The sequence below is a fragment of the Coregonus lavaretus genome (assembly GCF_964263955.1).
Source record: "Coregonus lavaretus genome assembly, chromosome: 16".
Classification (NCBI taxonomy): domain Eukaryota; kingdom Metazoa; phylum Chordata; class Actinopteri; order Salmoniformes; family Salmonidae; genus Coregonus; species Coregonus lavaretus.
The window spans coordinates 48,142,634-48,165,639 of record NC_140003.1 but is presented as its reverse complement, the minus strand read 5'-3'; the positions used below and the strand labels follow the sequence as shown (position 1 = coordinate 48,165,639).

General features: G+C 45.8%; 1 protein-coding gene across 1 annotated transcript in view; it reads right to left on the bottom strand.

Annotated features, from left to right (window-relative positions):
- The window catches only part of LOC311143875 (partitioning defective 3 homolog B-like), a gene marked incomplete at its 3' end in the record, with an annotated part of 178,325 nt that extends 173,019 nt beyond the window's left edge, over positions 1-5,306 (bottom strand). The window contains exon 1 of the mRNA XM_084179746.1: positions 4,367-5,306. Coding sequence (XP_084035872.1) covers positions 4,367-4,483 — 117 coding nt within the window. The 5' untranslated portion in view covers positions 4,484-5,306. The remainder of the gene's footprint in view (positions 1-4,366) is intronic.
- Between the last annotated feature and the right edge of the window lie 17,700 nt (positions 5,307-23,006).

Sequence of the window (23,006 nt, the reverse complement as noted above, 5' to 3'; positions counted from 1 at the left end):
CATTTAGCAGACGCTGTTATCCAGAGCGACTTACAAAATTGGTGCATTCAACTTAGGATAGCCAGTGGGACAACCATATCTTGATCACAGTAAGTACACTTCTTCAAACAAGCAGCTAGTGAGCCAATATGTTTTCAACACTTTTATTTCCATGACTGATCAAAACAAAATGTTCTAATGCTCGCTCTCGTCTCTCTGCAGCAGATCGAGCAATATGTTTGGAACATCAAATTGCAATAAAAACGCAATACATATCGTATCGGCGCATAAGTATTGCGATAATATCGTGAGGTCCCTGGCGAAAATGGGCGGTATCCAGATTTTCATACCATCATACCGTTTCTGTACCATACTGGGGTTTATTATGTTAAAACATATAGAATAATTGAAGGTCTCTGCTGTAACCAAGAAGCATTATCTTGACATTAGCCACTTAGCTAGCAATTTAGCAAACCAAATATATAGCTGGAGCCCTGAGCTGGATATCATTTATTTGACACATCTTAGATTTCTTATAGTTATACTTAACTTATAGTTGTAGATAACCCTATCCACCACTGTGATCATAGAGCAACTAGTCTACATAATGTAATCGGCGATCAACTAGTCTACATAATGTAATCAGCGATAAACTAGTCTACATAATGTAATCAGCGATCAACTAGTCTACATAATGTAATCGGCGATCAACTAGTCTACATAATGTAATCGGCGATCAACTAGTCTACATAATGTAATCGGCGATCAACTAGTCTACATAATGTAATCGGCGATCAACTAGTCTACATAATGTAATCAGCGAGCAACTAGTCTACATAATGTAATCGGCGATCAACTAGTCTACATAATGTAATCAGCGATCAACTAGTCTACATAATGTAATCAGCGATCAACTAGTCTACATAATGTAATCAGCGATCAACTAGTCTACATAATGTAATCGGTGATCAACTAGTCTACATAATGTAATCAGTGATCAACTATATAAAAGGGCAATGTGACCTTTAGATCCTCCACTGTGCAATAGCCTGATGAGAGATGGATGGTGGAGGGAATGTCCTTTCTATTGCCAAGTATATTACCGTCTCAGCAGCACTGCACAGAGCACAGAGACACACACACACACACACACACACACACACGCCGGCGTTAAGAGGCAAGAGAGGGTGAATCCTGGAGAGATTAAGGGGAAGGGGAAATCGGCCACCTCTTCCCTCCATTCTATTGGCCAATCACTTAATAATATGATGGATGACCTCCGATCGTGGATTTGGTACCAACGTTACTGGACAGGAACAGGAAGTCCTGCTACGTCCTCCACAGTCATCAAAGGAGCAAAAGGCCAATATAGCGATAAGGTGGAATCATATGACACAGGCTCAAAGACCCGCCGCATGGCAAGGGCTACAGTCTATTATGGATGACAAAGGAAGACCCAGCGGTGATCTGCCCAACGGTGCCTCTCTACCTGACGAACTCAGCGCATTTTATGCAGTTTTTCGACAATAACACCACCATACTGTGTGTGTGAGAACTCTAAGGCTTCCTGCCACAATACCTACCACCCTGTATCACTCACATCTGTAATCATGAAGAGCTTTGAGAGGCTGGTTACGGCACACATCAACTCCATCATCCCACAGCAGGGGTCTCCCACAGGTCGATTCCCCAGCTACCAGTAGCTCGCAGCCCACCTATCAGTCGCTCGACAAACAATTCCAAAAAGCGTATGCAATGTCATGTGTTCCATCACAAACTGTCAAGCAAATCTCACAAGTATCAGACACCGCAAGCTCTCAGCTACTATCGAATCAACGCAAAATTATCCCACCCCTGGTTAGCCGCTATTGTCTAAAAAGCCAAACCTAAAACAATACCTGCCAATTAAATTTCCAGCAATATCACCCGTCTGTCTGTCTGTCTGTCTGTCTGTCTGTCTGTCTGTCTGGTGCGCGTGTTTGTCTATCACTCCGTGTGCAGCCAGTTGATGTGATAACCGTCTTGTGGGGTTGACATAAATACTTTCCCCAAAACCTTCTCAATTAAAAATGTTAACTGCAAAGTAGGCTTCCCTGGCACATTAGATGGCCCGTTCCTCACTAAGCTAGATGCAATTACACCGAAATCAATGTTAGTGTCTTCCAGACCAACAAAAAAATTAATTGTATTTTGATGTGATGTAACCATGGACTCAGAACATCCAATTTCTTTATTTCTCTATGAACAATTGTAATTTTGAGAGTGAAAAACCCCAAAACATTAAAACTATAAAAAATTAAAAACGGAGAAAACATACATTTGGGAAAATATAAAACATAATTTTGGAGAGAGAAAAAAAAAAATCTATGATTTTATAGGGCCCCACTTAGGGTAGTTGATTAACCATTATTTTACCAGGTATATTGACAGAACACATAGTGTACTACTTTGTTTTGTCCACTAAGGACCCGGGGGAAGATCTGCAGGGGAGAAGAGAAGAATGTGTCTATTTGAAAGATATAAATAAATGAGAAGCTCACAACATTTTTTTTATTTTTATTTTTTAAGTAGCTCTCATGCTAGAAAAGGTTGGAGACCCCTGCCCAAAACCCACACCTCAATTTGATCTGTCCCTGTATGTAGCTACTGACCCTGGAACTGACCCTGTATATAGCTACTGACCCTGGAACTGTCCCTGTATATAACTACTGACCCTGGAACTGTCCCTGTATATAGCTACTGACCCTGGAACTGACCCTGTATATAGCTACTGACCCTGGAACTGTCCCTGTATATAACTACTGACCCTGGAACTGTCCCTGTATATAGCTACTGACCCTGGAACTGACCCTTTATATAGCTACTGACCCTGGAACTGTCCCTGTATATAGCTACTGACCCTGGAACTGTCCCTGTATATAGCTACTGACCCTGGAACTGTCCCTGTATATAGCTACTGACCCTGGAACTGACCCTGTATATAGCTACTGACCCTGGAACTGTCCCTGTATATAGCTACTGACCCTGGAACTGTCCCTGTATATAGCTACTGACCCTGGAACTGTCCCTGTATATAGCTACTGACCCTGGAACTGACCCTGTATTTAGCTTCTTAGTTCTCGTGTTTTTGTTATTTCTATATCTCGTGTGTTTTTCTTCTACCTTGTTATTTTTATTATTACATTGATATTGATTACTGCATTGTTGGGTTTAGAGCACGCAAGAAAGGCATTTCACTGGACTTGTGCATGTGACATTAAAACTCGAAACACACATCTCAATCAGTCAAATCGCCAGCCAGCTTAGGAGCCAGGGCAATTAACACACAGTATTGCAAGCAGGGTAGAGCCTCGTGGGTGGGGATCTAAAAATGTTATCTCTGCTAGCCCTGCCGGACAGCACGATGAGAATTACCATTTATAAAGGATGCATTATAAAATGTGTCAAGAACACCCAGATGTTTTTTTATCAAGGATGGAGATGATGAGAGAGAGATAGAAAGGGGGGGGGGGGGGGTGAAGAGACACTGACAAAGAAAGAGAGATACAGAGAGATAGACAGATAGAGACAGAGATGGAGAGAGAAAAAGAGAGAGATAGAAAGAGAGGGGGGGTGAAGAGAGACACTCAGACAAAGAAAGAGAGATACAGAGAGATAGACAGAGAGAGATGGAGAGAGAAAAAGAGAGAGATAGAAAGAGAGCATCTGTGACTGACTGACTGTCTGGTGTCTGTGCTCTTTAAATAATGGAGCCAATATGGTCCGGAGCACTGACTGAAGCACATCTCTGATGAGGGCCAGGGGTTCACCGCTCCAGAGACCAGACGAATCACAAGGAATTCATGAAGTGTCATCTGCATTCATCACTGAAGAGTAATGGAACAAGTCGCAGCTATGGTTGAGTCCCAAATAACACCCTGTTCCCTTTACAGTGCACTACGTTTGACCAGAGCCCAATGAGCCATATAGCTTAGAACGCTGAATATCAAGCCCAAGGGGTACATTTTTCATAATGAATTTATTGCAACTTTGACATCCCTGGCATTGGCTAATTTCCCAAGACTTTGAGAATAAAAATGTAATATCATATCAACTTTGCACAAAGAGAAAACTCTAGAGTCTACTATAATAATGTAATATTATATCTTTCTGTAATACATATTCATCAACCTACAAAACTTCCAAACAGATTATCGGTCCCCATGGCATTTGATGACGTCAGTACCAAGATGAAGTGAAGAGACAGAATTTAGCTTTTCAACAGAATCCTCATCATAGTTCTGCAATGATCTGGTCAAACAACCTAACCTGGACACAGGCCTAATAAAATCACACAGCATTATTACACCAACCCAACAGTTTTTTCAAAACGATTGCTATAGCTTACCTGTTCCAATAATTTCCTGTATCTCTGTGTGGCTTGTTGAATGAGATCACGGACTGTCCATCCCTCCTTACACGGGACCACGACACCTGTCTGTCCGAATGTCACTGTCACTTTCATTATGATGCTGGTTCTTCATTCAAGTTAAGGCCTCTTATTATCTCAATATCGAGGAGATCCTTGCCTTGAGCTGCTTCCTTGATCACTTTCTCTGCATCAACAGTCAACAGGCGTTTTGAGTTTGTCTGACACGTAGGAGTCAGAGAATGCAAATAATGATTTATATCCTGTCAATACCTGTACGCTTGTGTCATGTTAGTAATTATACATGCTCAGCGATTTGATTCCTGCCAGCGCTATTTTTCATTATATAGCTAGCTAGCTAGCTGCAGTTGCTAGCACAGTAGCAGATATGCTAACTGTTTTATATTCATTGGCTAGCATCCATGATCCAGAGTACTGCAAGATGCAATCAAAGACAATATATGTGATGCTATGGCTAGCACTAGCAGCTACCTAGCACCAACTTGCTAACCAGCAAGTTCCAACTAACTAACGTTAGCTAGCTAGCTAACTAACAAGTGAGCAAGAAGTGAGTAAACCTGTATTAAAGTAGCTAACTATGTAGCTATCGCACTTTATAAAACGTGTTTTTACCAAACTAGCTAGCCAAGTTGCTAACCAACTTTACTTGGAAAAGATGGATACTAACGTAACTGGCTCAGGTATCACTTTTCCACAAGTTTTCCTTGCCGCAAATTCCTCCTCCTTCTTCTTTTGGCCAGTTTCCTCTTTGAATTCCCACCGCGGCACCAATAACTGATACTGTAATACAGTATGTTTTATATTTGGGTGCAAAGAGAAAGTTATCATATGTAGCTAGTCAAGACTTTCTTCGATGGCTAACTTTCGCTAGCTGAAGTAAAACATTCCTTTCTTCTCTGACCAGTCCCGAACGGCCATTCAACGTAGGTCGTCACTAGTTAACACATCCACAAAGTTATAACCCCCGCCTATTTCTACAATGTATCTTCTTAAAAATCTGATTTTAACCCTAACCTTAACCACACTGGTAACCTTATTCCTAACCCTAACCTTAAATGAAGACTAAAAAGCAACTTTTTTGTTTTCATGAACTTTTACGATATAGCCAATTTTGACTTGTGGATCCTATGGAAACCTTCAACTTGTTGATGGGACAATGCCCCATTTCCAAGGAGGGAAGCAGGGTTGTCACTAGTTACCACAGCCACAAAGTCAATAGGCAACAAATTCAGGAAAACAAACATTTGCTTTTTGGTCTTAATTTAAGGTTAGTCATACGGTTACCAGTGTGGTTAGGTTTAAAATCAGATTTTAAGATACATTTTAGAAATAGGCACCTCTTCAACCTCAGCAGGCTGAAGAAATTTGACTTGGCCCATAAGACCCTCACAAACTTTTACAGATCTCACTAATCTGGTCTAAGGCACTGCATCGCAGTGCTAGCTGTGCCACTAGAGATCCTGGTTCGAATCCAGACTCTGTCGTAGCCGGCCGCGACCGGGAGACCCATGGGGCGGCGCACAATTGGTCCAGGGTAGGGGAGGGAATGGCCGGCAGGGATGTAGCTCAGTTGGTAGAGCATGGTGTTTGCAACGCCAGGGTTGTGGTAATGTATGCACTCGCTAAATGTAAGGGGTAGTGTGGTCTGCCCAACGCATCACCAGGGGCACACTGCCTGCCCTCCAGGACATCTACAGCACCCGGTGTCACAGGAAGGCCAAGAAGATTATGTAAGCACCCGAGCCACGTCCTGTTCACCCCACTACCATCCAGAAGGGAGGTCAGCACAGGTGCATCAACGCTGTGACCGACAGGCTGAAAAACAGCTTCTATCTCAAGGCCATCACACTTAAATCAACCCAGTCGCTCATTACGGCGTATGTATACCACGCAGAAATACTTTTCAAACCTTGTGGAATACACAAAAATCACTTTTGACGTGCCCCCACAGTACGCACTTTACTCCTTATCCACTACAATGGGACAACAAAATCATGTCAAATCTACGTTGGTGACGTCGTCGCCCAAACTCGGTTTTCCCCGATGAGCTCCGAAATTGAACGAAGACTGGGTTGCTATCAAGGTAAGGTTAGCCTAGCAGTTTAAACTGGTTACAGTTTATAACCATATATGATAATTATTTGAATTTTAAGACACAGTTGTAGCATCATGAGTTAGTTTCTCAAAATATTTTGTTGGTTCAGCTTGGTTACAACCTTATTTAACACATAATTTAACACTAGAAAGCAGAACTAAATTAATTAGCTAGCTAGCTAAGTGGGTCAGACTCAAGTCACCAAAGTCATAGACTGTTCTCTCTGCTACCGCACGGCAAGCGGTACCGGTCCAGGACCAAAAGGCTCCTTAACAGCTTCTACCCTCAAGCCACAAGACTGCTGAACAATTCATCAAATGGCACCTGGACTTACACACCTGTTGTATTCGGCGCATGTGACAAATAAAGTTTGATTTGATGTCTAGCTAGCTGGAAGCAGCTGCACTTAAACACTGGTTCAGGATCAGTTCTACATTTACATTTTAGACATGTAGCAGACGCTCTTATCCAGAGCAACTTACAGTTAGTGAATGCATACATGTTTTTTTTTGTTTGTTTTTTAATACTGGCCCCCTGTGGAAAACAAACCCACATCCCTGCCGGCCAAACCCTCCCCTACCTTGGACGACGCTGGACCAATTGTGCGCCGCCCATGGGTCTCCCGGTCGCGGCCGGCTGCGACAGAGCCTGGACTCGAACCAGGATCTCTAGTGGCACAGCTAGCACTACGATGCAGTGCCTTAGACCTCTGCACCACTCTACAAATCAGGAGAGCCCTGATCGTGGTTCTGTTATTAGAGCTAGCAACATTGCTAGCATGTGCTTGCTAGGTAAATGGCTAACTTGTCCTGATAACAGCTATAAAGGTACACTCTGCAATTTGATTGAACTGATCATGTCAACATCATACTTTCAAAATCTTAGCTAGCAGTCATCATCATGAATCAAGTCGACAATATACTGGCAAATCTTTTTCAATCCTTGTCATATGAAGAGAAATAATGAAGAGAAATTATAGATAAAACGTATCGGTGCTCATCGGCCATTGGACATAAACATTACACAACAAGTTGGAAATCGCAAATTCAACAATGGTTTGGAAGGAATCAGTGGCTAACTGCAAGCGTTGCAAAGCAATCACCAGCCTGCTATTCAGTGGAGTGGATGTGTGGTCCAAGTCTGGGTTTAAGGGTCTCTTTTCCAAGCTTAAAAGGATAAACATTCAACATTGGCCATGCTGTCAATCTAGCATGACTTCTGCTGGGCTCAAAACAACTGAAAACTCAGAACTCCGAACTGAAGATCACTGACGTCATCATTATTCAACCTTGTTTTTTTCAGAGTTCCCAGTTGTCTTGAAAGCACCATAAATCCAGAGGATGCCAGATTTTGATGACAAAGTTTGATGACAAAATTTGCCCATGAAGGACTGTTGCGCCACCTTCCTGTTCAAGTGAGCACAGCACAACAAGGTGAGTCCAAAAATATATTGTATAGCCCCCTGTAGCTCAGTTGGTAGAGCATGGCGCTTGCAACGCCAGGGTTGTGGGTTCGTTTCCCACGGGGGGGCAGTATGAAAATGTATGTACTCGCTAACTGTAAGTCGCTCTGGATAAGAGCGTCTGCTAAATGACTAAAATTAAAAAATTTATGCTACTGCATAAATTATGTAATATGCCAGGGAGATATGTATACTGTAGCTAAGAAAGTAATATCAATCAATCAATCACATGTATTTATAAAGCCCTTTTTACATCAGCAGATGTCACAAAGTGCTATACAGAAAACCCAGCCTAAAACCCCAAACAGCAAGCAATGCAGATGTAGAAGCACTAAGTGTATGTTGTGTAGTAAGCTGTTAGTAGCCCATGTGCCTCACCCTAATCATTTGGTCCCTTTTTTCCCTCATAACTTAGCCTACTGTTCTGACTTGGTGGTGCATATGTAGCCTATAGCCTGTTTTAGAGAAATGTAATCATTGAATATTGTAAGAGCTTTCATTGTCTGCTTATATGCCCCCTTTATTTATCCTAGGGTTCTGACTTGGTGTACAGGGAGAACACTGTAAGAACGGCCCATGTTCTGAATTCTGTCACTGCACATTTCAAGAGTGCTGATCAAATAGTTATATTGACTACGTCCGTCTTAGCTCGCTCATTAATGTCTTAATCGAAATTACGGATTGTCTCTTATCCGCTCGTCGTCCCCTTATGCCATAGTTTGTACATCTCAATTGTCAGTAGAAACCACATTTGTTTAAGCAAGTCAGCCATATCAGCTATGTTTCTTTAAAAGGTGATAAATGAGGCTGATTGAACTGTTTCGCTGCCAGACAAGGCTCCGCTGATAGCCAGGTGTAGCAGTGGTAAGGTGTTGGGACTGCTGTTGGGACAGCTTTATGGAGGCCCTAACAGTTTGTGGGCACCGTTTGTCACCGTTATAGTGCAATTAATGTATTGTTTAGTGTTGTGTTGTGTAGTGGCTTTGCTGGCATGCATCCCACTATTTTTTAGTTTTTTTTGCCCCACCAAGATTTACATGCTACAATCGCCACTGCATCCAAACTGTCATGTTCTTTATCACGAATGGCCAAACTGTAAGGGATTACTCCGTTGCTTAAAAACAACAATAATGTAATGGTGTAGAGCAGGGGTAGATAACCATGTTCCTGGAGTGCTGCAGGTACTGCAGTATTCTGTCCTAACCCGGCACCACACTGAGAAAACTTAGCTCATTGATCAGTTCAGGGATTGATTCAACACACCTCAGCCCAGTCAAAACTGTTCGCTGCTCTGGCACCCCACCTTCCGGAGACACTTGAAACCCCACCTCTTTAAGGAATACCTGGGATAGGATAAAGTAATCCTTCTACCCCCCCCTTACCCCACCCCCCCCCCAACAAAAAAATATAAGGTGAATGCACCTGCTAAATGACTTAAATGTAAATGTAAGTATCTGCGGCACTCCAGGACCAGGTTTGCCTATCCCTGATGTAGAGCTTCAACATATGTTTAAAACTATCATGTGGTTGTCGTAGACCAGGGGTTAAAATCTTATCCGATGAGGTCCGGAGCCTGCTGGGTTTTTCTGTTCCCCCTGAACATTTACTGCACCTACCTGGTGTCTCAGTTCTAAATCAGTCCTTGATTAGAGGGGAATAATGCATCACGTACTGGCTTCGGGGGTCCAGATTTGAATTTGAGGGACGTAGACTCTCAGTTCTTGGGCACTGTCTATGACGTTGAAAAGGGGTTACTGTAAATTATAATTACATTTTCCAAGACCCAATCCTCAGCTGTTTTATTATGGTCGTTACGCTGAGAAAAAAGCAATGGGTTTCGCACCAGCAACTTCCCTTGGGAAACTGTCCCATTTTAGGCGACTTGTGAGAGGAGAACACAGTGCCTCCTTTTAGGATATTCAATTGACATATTTATTTTCCTGTCCCCAGCAGATAACCTCCTGCTGAACCAAATCTAACCGTGAAATTGAGAATTACAATAATTTTCTCCCATGGAAAAAAACCTAGCCTATTTAAAATAACAGCACACTCATAATTAGGGAGAATTAACAACATTTTATTAGTTTACTAACCTGATCCCCCTGGTTTTCATTGTTAGTACATTGGGTGGTCCCGGTCCTCTGTAGCTCAACTGGTAGAGCACGGCGCTTGTAACGCCAAGGTAGTGGGTTCGATCCCCGGGACCACCCATACACAAAAAAAATTTATGCACGCATGACTGTAAGTCGCTTTGGATAAAAGCGTCTGCTAAATGGCATATTATTATATTATATTATTATACATTGTATACCTTCTTCAATCAATTAAGTGAAATCTTGTTAGAATGTTGGCATATGTGCATTGTCAGTAGTAGATTCAACCTACCAAATCATAAATAAACCATTGGTTCAGTTATGTGATGATTTGTATTATACATTCCAGCAATGGAAAATACAAATGGAGTTTGTATGTTCTTTCTGTTCAACCAGTCATGTGAAAGGGACTAATCCAGTTATACTGGATCCTTGGGGATGCATTCGTTGAAGAAATTAAGTTAAATGCAAGTTCCAGTCATGTTATTTACATATCCAATAAGTGCAACTTTATGTGCATTGGTTTCATTTGACTCCAGTCAGCTAACTCTCATACTACCCTGTACCTTACATCAAAGGACACTTCAAAGCAGAATGAAAGGGATGACGGCGAGAGAAGTGCTGCTTCCTGGCGCAAGAAGGACGTTGGAAGGAAACCGGACACCATGCACTTAGGGGTGTGCTGCCTCGCAAGGCCTCAGCATCTGGTTAGTTTCCATATTCATCAGAGTATTCGAATAAAAAAAAGTTATATTAACAAACTGAGACTCAGCGATATGACATTGCCACGAGCTTCAAGATAAATAGAAAGTTGCAGATGAACGCGATGCAAGATGATGCACTCACTCAGTTTTTGCACATGTGCACTTGTACGCGTTACTGTCCTGCAACGTGATATCTGCCGGACGAGAACAGCACTGCAGTTCAGCTCTTAGTTGTTGAGGAAGTCGGCACCGATTTTTGCTGTTTACTTCCTGTATCACTGTCTCCATCTTTAAGACAATGTCTGAACTGAAATATTTATACTCTTCCATACAGGTAGACTTATGGAAAGTGGGACTGCAACTTCCTTGCCGCCAGTGTTCGCCTCTCATCAAGATTTTGGTTAGGGTAGAAACAAATTAATTTCCCTTAAATGTATAATAAATATTTTGTCTGAAACACTTTGCTAATGGATAAAATATAGACATAATCACTTACTAGTAACCTATCAAACTTTATTGAATCATGTCATCCAGCTAATTATACTTTTTTACACACATACTCAAAATAAATCATGTTGTCAAGTTCCACGTGTAACTATCCACTTAGATGTTGTAATGCTGTAATAGCTAATGGTTGGCTAATGGTTGGCTAATGGTTGTTGTTTTACTATCCCTCTTGAAGAGATTGATATGCAGACACTGGAGGAGATTCTCCAGGAGATGGAGAGACTACAGGACACTCAAGGTTTGGATCACAGTGCCCAACCCTACAGGACACTCAAGGTTTGGATCACAGTGCCCAACCCTACAGGACACTCAAGGTTTGGATCACAGTGCCCAACCCTACAGGACACTCAAGGTTTGGATCACAGTGCCCAACCCTACAGGACACTCAAGGTTTGGATCACAGTGCCCAACCCTACAGGACACTCAAGGTTTGGATCACAGTGCCCAACCCTACAGGACACTCAAGGTTTGGATCACAGTGCCCAACCCTACAGGACACTCAAGGTTTGGATCACAGTGCCCAACCCTACAGGACACTCAAGGTTTGGATCACAGTGCCCAACCCTACAGGACACTCAAGGTTTGGATCACAGTGCCCAACCCTACAGGACACTCAAGGTTTGGATCACAGTGCCCAACCATACAGGACACTCAAGGTTTGGATCACAGTGCCCAACCCTACAGGACACTCAAGGTTTGGATCACAGTGCCCAACCATACAGGACACTCAAGATTTGGATCACAGTGCCCAACCATACAGGATATTCAAGGTTTGGATCACAGTGCCCAACCCTACAGGATATTCAAGGTTTGGATCACAGTGCCCAACCATACAGGACATTCAAGGTTTGGATCACAGTGCCCAACCATACAGGATATTCAAGGTTTGGATCACAGTGCCCAACCATACAGGATATTCAAGATGTGGATCACAGTGCCCAACCCTACAGGATATTCAAGGTTTGGATCACAGTGCCCAACCCTACAGGACATTCAAGGTTTGGATCACAGTGCCCAACCATACAGGATATTCAAGGTTTGGATCACAGTGCCCAACCATACAGGACATTCAAGGTTTGGATCACAGTGCCCAACCATCAGTATTGTCCAGCTGGAGTTTTGCGTCAAAACACAGCCAAAGAATGTTGGTGGCGTGCAAGGCCACATAATCCTGACAGTCTGCCGGGTGCTGAGAACGTCCATGACGTGGCATGAAGTCACTGTGGCTGCAGAGAAGCAGTCATCCACTGTAGAGATTGCATGCCGTTTTGAGTGGTTTTGCACAGAGAGTGATGTCTCTCTGTATAAGAATTATCCTCTGCACAATAGGGAATCGATTGTAGATGGATTTTACAAGTTCATCGCCCCAAACACAATTTGTTCTCCTTGATGATGGAAAGTACACCATCTACAACCAGTGTAGGTTCCCCAATTGCTAGGGGTGTAACGATCCATCTACTACATCGATGTATCGATTTATATTCCTATGATCCAACTACATCGATCTGTGCTCGGCGAGTTGGCCTTTTGGACAACATATATCAATCTAACATCGTTTTAAAATGTAATAAATCGATTGTATCGATACTAGAAAATAACCCATTGGATTTAAGCACGTCAGACTTTATATGGATGTTTTTTCTTAGCACTTTTAATGATAAAGGCTTTAAACATTACTCGATTCAGTCTGCCTATCCGTGACGTCATCGCCCCGCGCCAGCAGCAGCGCAAAGGCGCAAAGACAACAAAACATAGCATGGCGGACGACAGAGGAGAAGCCGACGAGCGAGAAATTATCAAGCCACCATTGCGGTCCTTACAAGAAACAGGAATCTAGGAAACTTCACCTGCACTGTCCAGTATCCAGGTATTTATTTCAGTCACACTGGTTGAATTTTTGGCTAAAAGGTTACTGAATCGATTTCAAGTCACTGAATCGTTTCGGATCGTATCGTTCTAAATGAACCAATATCGTCCTTGAATCGTATCGACAACCACAAATCGTGATACAAATCGAATCGTTGTTAAAACGAATCGTTACACCCCTACCAATTGCATTGCTTGCCTTGAATTGATGTAAGTGTATTTTCGTAAATTGACATGACCCCCCCCCGTGTCCCTCCCCACAGTGTGCCTCTTGCCTAAAGGTTTGCTCCTGTGACCCTGTTAACGTTGTAGCTACCATAACCATCATGTTCGCTTGCATAAATGGTATGAAGGCAATCGTTTTTATTACTTACAGCATATCAACCACATTAAAGCAACGCATTTCTTAATTGTTTTGGGATTTGCTCTCATTTAGCTCACTTCACATCTCTTGTCTGTTTTCAGGCAGTTATGATCTTCGTCTGCCTGTCTTGACATGCCACCTGTGTCAGACACAATGGACCCCAGATGCAAAGCACATCGTCAGGAGTGGGTACCGGCCGGCTACCACTCAAACGCAGACGCTGTTCCACCAAGATGTTTTTCAATCCTTTTGAAGCGATGAAGTCCAGGGTTGTCTAGTCAAGCGTTCACCACAATGCTTGACCAGAGAACCAAGGGCTTTGGGAGGGTGAGTACAAACACAAAGTTGAATGAGAAAAATGAGAAAAATCTGATTGCCATCTAAACCAGGGGTAGAATAAAATAAAGCAGTGGAACTGATTTCGAGGGATCTAAACCATAATTCCTTCGGATAGTGTTAACATATTCTATTTTCCAGATTGGCAAAGTGAACGCAGACATTTTTTCAAAGGAGCTTCCTGCAGTACATCTACTGCAAGTTTGAGAAGGACAAGCATTGCAACATCTGTCCGTTCTATACCCAAGCATGATGGCAGTTTCAGCTGATGGCAACAATAAACTCTACAGGTTCAAGAAAGCAAATGAGTTGTTTTTATGCACATCGTAGTAGTGCGACTTTTACATATTCAGTAGTTGTCTCAAATGATGATGATGATGATGATCTTAATTTATTTTTATTTTTTTACATTCATGGCGGAGAGTTGCTGTGAATACCTTGCTTCTTAAATAAAGATTTGTTTTGTTTTATTTATGTTCTCTTTGTCAGTGTTTACATTTCCAGTCAGATATATGTAAAGCCTGTTGTAATGTAATCTTAAAATGTGTGTGTGTGTATATATATATATATTTAAAAAATATAGATATAGACTGCAGACTGCAGAGATCTATTGAACATCTGTATTTAACCTGATGTCCAACAGACTGTACAGAGATCTATTGAACATCTGTATTTAACCTGATGTCCAACAGACTGCACATAGATCTATTGAACATCTGTATTTAACCTGATGTCCAACAGACTGCACATAGATCTATTGAACATCTGTATTTAACCTGATGTCCAACAGACTGCACATAGATCTATTGAATGTCACGATCGTGTGAAGGATGAGACCAATACGCAGCGCGTGTTCCGAGATACATGATGACTTTATTAATTAAAGTGACCACAGAGAAAACAACAAAATACGATACGTGAAGTTCCACTGCTGAATACAACAAACAGCCACACGGAAACAAAAACCCACAACCCCACAGGAAAACATACAGAAATAAATATGGCTCCCAATCAGAGATAACGAGCCGAACAGCTGACACTCGTTACCTCCGATTGGGAGTCATTGAACAAACCTAGAAAAACAACAACCTAGACACCCAACAAAGAACATAAACACAAAGACTGCACACACCCTGGATAAACAATAATGAGTCCCAACACCAGGGTGTGACAGTACCCCCCCCTAAAGGCGCGGACTGCGACCGCGCCTCAAAACCCCCAAACAGGGGAGGGCTGGGCGGGCATACCTCCTCGGTGGCGGTTCTGGCTCCGGCCTAGACCACCACCCCACCATAGTCACTTCCCGCTTATGTAGCCTCCTCCAAATAACCCCCACCGGTTTAAGGGGCAGCACCTGACTAAGGGGCAGTACCGGACTAAGGGGCAGTACCGGACTAAGGGGCAGTACCAGGCTGAATGGCGAATCCTGGCTGGTCGGCTCTGGCGGATCCCGGCTGGACGGCTCTGGCGGATCCCGGCTGGACGGCTCTGGCGGATCCCGGCTGGACGGCTCTGGCGGATCCCGGCTGGACGGCTCTGGCGGATCCCGGCTGGACGGCTCTGGCGGATCCCGGCTGGACGGCTCTGGCGGATCCCGGCTGGACGGCTCTGGCGGATCCCGGCTGGACGGCTCTGGCTGATCCTGTCTGGCGGAAGGCTCTGGCTGATCCTGTCTGGCGGAAGGCTCTGGCTGATCCTGTCTGGCGGAAGGCTCTGGCTGATCCTGTCTGGCGGAAGGCTCTGGCTGCTCCTGTCTGGCGGAGAGCTCTAGCGGCTCCGGTCTGGCGGACGGCTCTGTAGGCTCATGGCAGACGGGCAGCTCCTGCGGCGCTTGGCAGACGGACAGTTCAGACGGCGTTGGGCAGACGGGCAGTTCAGGCGCCGTTGGGCAGACGGGCAGTTCAGACGGCGTTGGGCAGACGGACAGTTCAGGCCCCGTTGGGCAGACGGCAGACTCTGGCCGTCTGAGGCGCATCGTAGGCCTGGTGCGTGGTGCCGGAACAGGAGGTACCGGGCTGAGGATACGCATCTCAGGGCTAGTGCGGGGAGCAGCAACAGGGCATGCAGGACCCTGGGGACGCACATAAGTCCTAGTGCGTGGTGCCGGAACTGGTGGTCCCGGGCTGAGGACACGCATCTCAGGGCTAGTGCGGGGAGCAGCAACAGGGCATGCAGGACCCTGGGGACGCACATAAGTCCTAGTGCGTGGTGCCGGAACTGGTGGTCCCGGGCTGAGGACACGCATCTCAGGGCTAGTGCGGGGAGCAGCAACAGGGCATGCAGGACCCTGGGGACGCACATAAGTCCTAGTGCGTGGTGCCGGAACTGGTGGTCCCGGGCTGAGGACACGCATCTCAGGGCTAGTGCGGGGAGCAGCAACAGGACGCACAGGACTCTGGGAACACACAGGAGGCTCGGTGCGTGGTGTAGGCACTGGTGGTACTGGGCTGGAGCGGGGAGGTGGCGCCGGAAATACCGGACCGTGCAGGCGTACTGGCTCCCTTGAGCACTGAGCCTGCCCAACCCTACCTGGTTGTATGCTCCCCGTCGCCCGACCAGTACGGGAAGGAGGAATAACCCGCACCGGGCTATGTGGGCGAACCGGGGAAACCATACGTAGGGCTGGTGCCATGTAAGCCGGCCCGAGGAGACGCATTGGTGGCCTGCTGCGTGGGGCCGGCCTCATGACATCCGGCTCAACACTCAATCTAGCCCGGCCGATACGAGGAGCTGGAATGTACCGCACCGGGCTATGCCTGCGTACAGGAGACACCATGCGCTCTACTGCGTAACATGGTGTCTGCCCGTACTCCCGCTCTCCACGGTCAGTCCAGGGAGTAGGCGCAGGTCTCCTACCTGCCTTCGCCACACTCCCTTTTAGCCCCCCCCCAAGAAATTTTTGGGGAGTAACCACGGGCTTCCAGCCTCGACTCCGCGCTGCCTCCTCATACCACCTCCTCTCGGCTGCAGCTGCCTCCAGCTCTTCACGAGGGCGGTGGTACTCCTCTGGTTGTGCCCAAGGACCCTTTCCAGCCCGTATCTCCTCCCATGTCCAAAAGTCCTTAGGAGGCTCCCATAAATCCTGCGTAGGTAGGTCCTGTTGCCGCTTGTTACGCCGCTTGGTCCTCTTATGGTGGGTTTTTCTGTCACGATCGTGTGAAGGATGAGACCAATACGCAGCGCGTGTTCCGAGATACATGATGACTTTATTAATTAAAGTGACCACAGAGAAAACAACAAAATACGATACGTGAAGTTCCACTGCTGAATACAACAAACAGCCACACGGAAACAAAAACCCACAACCCCACAGGAAAACATACAGAAATAAATATGGCTCCCAATCAGAGATAACGAGCCGAACAGCTGACACTCGTTACCTCCGATTGGGAGTCATTGAACAAACCTAGAAAAACAACAACCTAGACACCCAACAAAGAACATAAACACAAAGACTGCACACACCCTGGATAAACAATAATGAGTCCCAACACCAGGGTGTGACATTGAACATCTGTATTTAACCTGATGTCCAACAGACTGCACATAGATCTATTGAACATCTGTATTTAACCTGATGTCCAACAGACTGCACAGAGATCTATTGAACATCTGTATTTAACCTGATGTCCAGCAGACTGCACAGAGATCTATTGAACATCTGTATTTAAGCATCCAGCAAAATAGATATAGCCTGTAGCTTAACAACGGTATGTTGAAATGTGTTTTTAGTCAGGCCGAGGTAACCGGAGCTGAAGATCTGAATCATGCTCTTTCTTTCTTTACCTTTACACACATTTTTATGGTCACCCTCCCTTCACATTTCTCACCATCAATCGTGAATTATAATATAATATAAAAGTTTTACCGGTGAAACGTCCATTCGACATGTGCAATTCCAACCATTTTGATCTCAATCAGTTTCATGGGGATATCCATTTAGATTGATTGAGACAGTTTTTTTGATCTAACTCTTTTATGCGAGCAGCATTCGCCAGAGTGACCCTGTTCTCTGGGCAGCCGAACAAGTAGAGCAGAGAAGTAGAGAACCAGAAGCTGTCAGGAAGAGGGTACCAGAGCAGTGGGATCCGCAGCCACTCCGTTTTTAATTATTGCCTGTTGTGCCATTACTGAAATGTGAACTGTGAATACATTACCCTTTTAGCAGTATTAAGCTGACCATATTGTACCACACACCAAATTAATTATTGTAATCCCAAGAAGTGTTTAAATTATTTATATTTTGTCTAAAGTATAAATTGCTTCTCCTGTTGTTTTCCGCTCTATCTGAACAAGATGCGCAACAGGCTGCGGCAGAAGATCTCTCAGGAGAAGAAGCTGCAGGATGATGAGATTCTACAGTACAACAGCCTTGCACATGATATGCCATTTAGCAGACGCTTTTATCCAAAGCGACTTGCGTGCAAATATTTTTTGTGTATGGGTGGTCCCAGGGATCGAACCCACTACCTTGGCGTCACAAGCACCGTGCTCTACCAGCTGAGCTACAGAGGACCATCATGAAGAGCAGGTGGATCCAACTTTCCATAGAACAACATCTGGGCGGAAATTCTCCAGAGAGCCTGATCTGGCCATGGCAGCAACAACACAGGTTTAGATTAGCTTCAAATTAATTTCCTATCAATATGTGTATGCCTAAATTGAAATGGTGATAACTGAGACATGACATTTCAGTGGATGTGTGCTCATTCTGTTTAGAACACATCAATCATATCTGAGAATTAGAGGACTGTCTTAAATCTACAATATGTAACTTTTTTTTTTGGGGGGGGGGACAACCCTCCCAAATCCACATAGAAATGTGAGTTATAGATCTTCCATTCCCGTTGAAAGCAAATCTAAGAAGCGGTAGATCTGTTCTATCAATGCTTCCCATTCTGAAGTTTCGTTTTTTTTGCATCTTATACTTTCGGTTTTGTACACCAGCTTCAAACAGCAGAACATACAGTACAATGGTGGAGCGATTTCTGCATAGTGCATTTTTAATGTAAATGTATAGCATCTCTCTGTACGAGCCAGCGGGTTAAGCAATGATCAAAACATCATACTCTGTACCCTCACACAGATTCAGAGTGTTAAGTGCTAAAATGTAATTGATGACCTGTTTTAAAATGCTATAACATTAAAGGGCTTAATAGGATGTTTTTATCAATATACACTATACTGTATATACAAAAGTATGTGGACACCCCTTCAAATATGTGGATTTGGCTATTTCAACCACACCCGTTGCTGACAGGTGTATATAAATCTCCATAGACAAACATTGGCAGTAGAATGGCCCGTACTGAAGAGCTCAGTGACTTTCAACGTGGCACCGTCATAGGATGCCACCTTTCCAACAAGCAGTTTGTCAAATTTCTGCCCTGCTAGAGCTGCCCCGGTCAACTGTAAGTGCTGTTATTGTGAAGTGGAAACATCTAGGAGCAACAACGGCTCAGCCACGAAGTGGTAGGCCACACAAGCTCACAGAACGGGACCTGCTGAGTGGTGAAGCGCTTAGCGTGCAAAAATCGTCTGTCCTGGGTTGCAACACTCACTACCGAGTTTCAAACTGCCTGTCAGCACAATAACTGTTTGTCTGGAGCTTCATTAAATGGGTTTCCATTGCCAATCAGCCGCACACAAGCCTAAGATCACTATGCGCAATGCCAAGTGTCGGCTGGAGTGGTGTAAAGCTCGCCGCCATTGGACTCTGGAGCAGTGGAAACACGTTCTCTGGAGTGATGAATCACGCTTCACCATTTGGCAGTCCAACGGACGAATCAGAGTTTGGCGGATGCTACCTGCCCAACTGCATAGCGCCAACTGTAAAGTTTGGTGGAGGAGGAATAATGGTCTGGGGCTGTTTTTCATGGTTCAGGCTAGGCCCCTTAGTTCAAGTGACGGAAAATCTTAACGCTACAGCATACAATGACATTCTAGACGATTCTGTGCTTCCAACTTTGTGGCAACAATTTGGGGAAGGCCGTTTCCTGTTTCAGCATGACAAAGTCCCCATGCACAAAGCGAGGTCCATACAGAAATGGTTTGTCGAGATCGTTGTGGAAGAACTTGACTGGCCTGCACAGAGCCCTGACCTCAATGCCGACTGTGATAAAGGCCTAATCGTCCAACATCAGTGTCCGACCTCACTAATTCTCTTGTAGCTGAATGGAAGTAAGTCCCCACAGCAATGTTCCAACATCTAGTGGAAAGCCTTCCCAGAAGAGTGGAGGCTGTTATAGCAGCAAAGGGGGCACCAACTCCATATTAATGGCCATGATTTTGGAATGAGATTTTCGATGAGCAGGTGTCCAGACTTTTGGTAATGTAGTGTACCGTTGTAGAGACGATCGACATCCAAACAAAGAAGAAGGTGTTTGACCATGTTATATTGGTCAGCGTCTGAAAGAGGAGAAGGTGTTTGACCATGTTATGTTGGTCAGCGTCTGACAGAGGAGAAGGTGTTTGACCATGTTATGTTGGTCAGCGTCTGAAAGAGGAGAAGGTGTTTGACCATGTTATGTTGGTCAGCGTCTGACAGAGGAGAAGGTGTTTGACCATGTTATGTTGGTCAGCGTCTGACAGAGGAGAAGGTGTTTGACCATGTTATGTTGGTCAGCGTCTGACAGAGGAGAAGGTGTTTGACCATGTTATGTTGGTCAGCGTCTGAAAGAGGAGAAGCAATATTCTTCTGAAGGAGATGGAACAGCACTGCCAGTACGTCAGGGAATCGGTCCAAACTGTCAGAGGCCTGATGTCCGCCTTTACAGAGGACACAGGAAGAGGAAGTAAATCTAAACCGGAGGTGGTTTTTCAAAACGATCATGACGGACCAGCATCCCATTGACAATACAACTAGGGCGTACCCTAAAACTGACCCTAACCTTATTGTTACTATCAACAAGGATAACGGTTTCACAATGATTGCATCAAAACTCTTGAGCGTGCCGTCTCTAGCCAACTCTCCTGCTATCTCTCTCAGAATTACCTTCTTGGTCCAAACCAGTCAGGTTTCAAGACTGGTCATTCAACTGAGACTGCTCTTCTCTGTGTCACGGAGGCTCTCCACACTGCTAAAGCTAACTCTCTCTCCTCTGCTCTTATCCTTCTAGACCTATCTGCTGCCTTTGATACTGTGAACCATCAGATCCTCCTCTCCACCCTCTCCGAGCTGGGCATCTCCGGCGCGGCTCACTCTTGGATTGCGTCCTACCTGACAGGTCGCTCCTACCAGGTGGCGTGGCGAGAATCTGTCTCCGCACCACGTGCTCTCACCGCTGGTGTCCCCCAGGGCTCAGTTCTAGGCCCTCTCCTATTCTCGCTATACACCAAGTCACTTGGCTCTGTCATATCCTCATATGGTCTCTCCTATCATTGCTACACAGACGACACACAATTAATTTTCTCCTTTCCCCCTTCTGATAACCAGGTAGTGAATCGCATCTCTGCATGTCTGGCAGACATATCAGTGTGGATGACGGATCACCACCTCAAGCTGAACCTCGGCAAGACGGAGCTGCTCTTCCTCCCGGGGAAGGACTGCCCACTCCATGATCTCGCCATCACGGTTGACAACTCCATTGTGTCCTCCTGCTAGCATTGACTTGTTTAAAGAAATGTACTTATTGTGATCGAGATGTAGTTGTCCCTGATTGCACTGACTTTGCTCACAGCTGCTTGTTTGAAGAAGTGTACTTTCTGTGATCAAGATGTGGTTGTCCCACTGGCTATCCTAAGTTGAATGCACCAAAATGACTTAAATGTAAATGTGTGCCCAGTTCTAAGCAGACTGTGTAATCGGCTTCAAAGAAAGTGGCATCACAGGGTGGATCCCAGGGTCTGCTCTGTCTGTTGCAGACAAGACTGCAAAACCTCCAACTCCAGCTGCAGACTGTAGCAGGCACCTACAGGAGACCTCATATCTCAGGCTCCACTCTACACTGCCACCAACAGGAGACCTCATATCTCAGGCCCCTCCCTATACTGCCACCAACAGGAGACCTCTCCTGAGTGGTGCAGTGGTCTAAGGCGCTGCATCGCAGTGCTAGCTGTGCCACTAGAGATCCTGGTTTGAATCCAGGCTCTGTCGTAGCCGGCCGCGACCGGGAGACCAATGGGGCGGCGCACAATTGGCCCAGCGTCGTCCAGGGTAGGGGAGGGAATGGCCGGCAGGGATGTAGCTCAGTTGGTAGAGCATGGCGTTTGCAACGCCAGGGTTGTGGGTTCGATTCCCACGGGGGGTATGATTTTTTTTTTTTTATAATAATGTATGCACTCACTAACTGTAAGTCGCTCTGGATAAGAGCGTCTGCTAAATGACTAAAATGTAAATGAGGGGCCTGAGGGATGAGGTCTCCAGTAGGTGGCAGTGTAGAGAGGGGCCTGAGGGATGAGGGGCCTGAGGGATGAGGTCTCCAGTAGGTGGCAGTGTAGAGAGGGGCCTGAGGGATGAGGGGCCTGAGGGATGAGGGGCCTGGGGATGAGGTCTCCAGTAGGTGGCAGTGTAGAGAGGGGCCTGGGGATGAGGGGCCTGAGGGATGAGGGGCCTGAGGGATGAGGGGCCTGAGGGATGAGGGGCCTGAGGATGAGGGGCCTGGGGATGAGGGGCCTGAGGGATGAGGGGCCTGGGGATGAGGGGCCTGAGGGATGAGGGGCCTGGGGATGAGGGGCCTGGGGATGAGGGGCCTGAGGGATGAGGGGCCTGGGGATGAGGGGCCTGAGGGATGAGGGGCCTGAGGGATGAGGGGCCTGAGGGATGAGGGGCCTGAGGGATGAGGGGCCTGAGGGATGAGGGGCCTGAGGATGAGGGGCCTGGGGATGAGGGGCCTGAGGGATGAGGGGCCTGGGGATGAGGGGCCTGAGGGATGAGGGGCCTGAGGGATGAGGGGCCTGAGGGATGAGGGGCCTGAGGGATGAGGGGCCTGGGGATGAGGGGCCTGAGGGATGAGGGGCCTGAGGGATGAGGGGCCTGAGGGATGAGGGGCCTGAGAGATGAGGGGCCTGAGGATGAGGGGCCTGGGGATGAGGGGCCTGAGGGATGAGGGGCCTGAGGATGAGGGGCCTGGGGATGAGGGGCCTGAGGGATGAGGGGCCTGAGGGATGAGGTCTCCAGTAGGTGGCAGTGTAGAGAGGGGCCTGGGGATGAGGGGCCTGGGGATGAGGTCT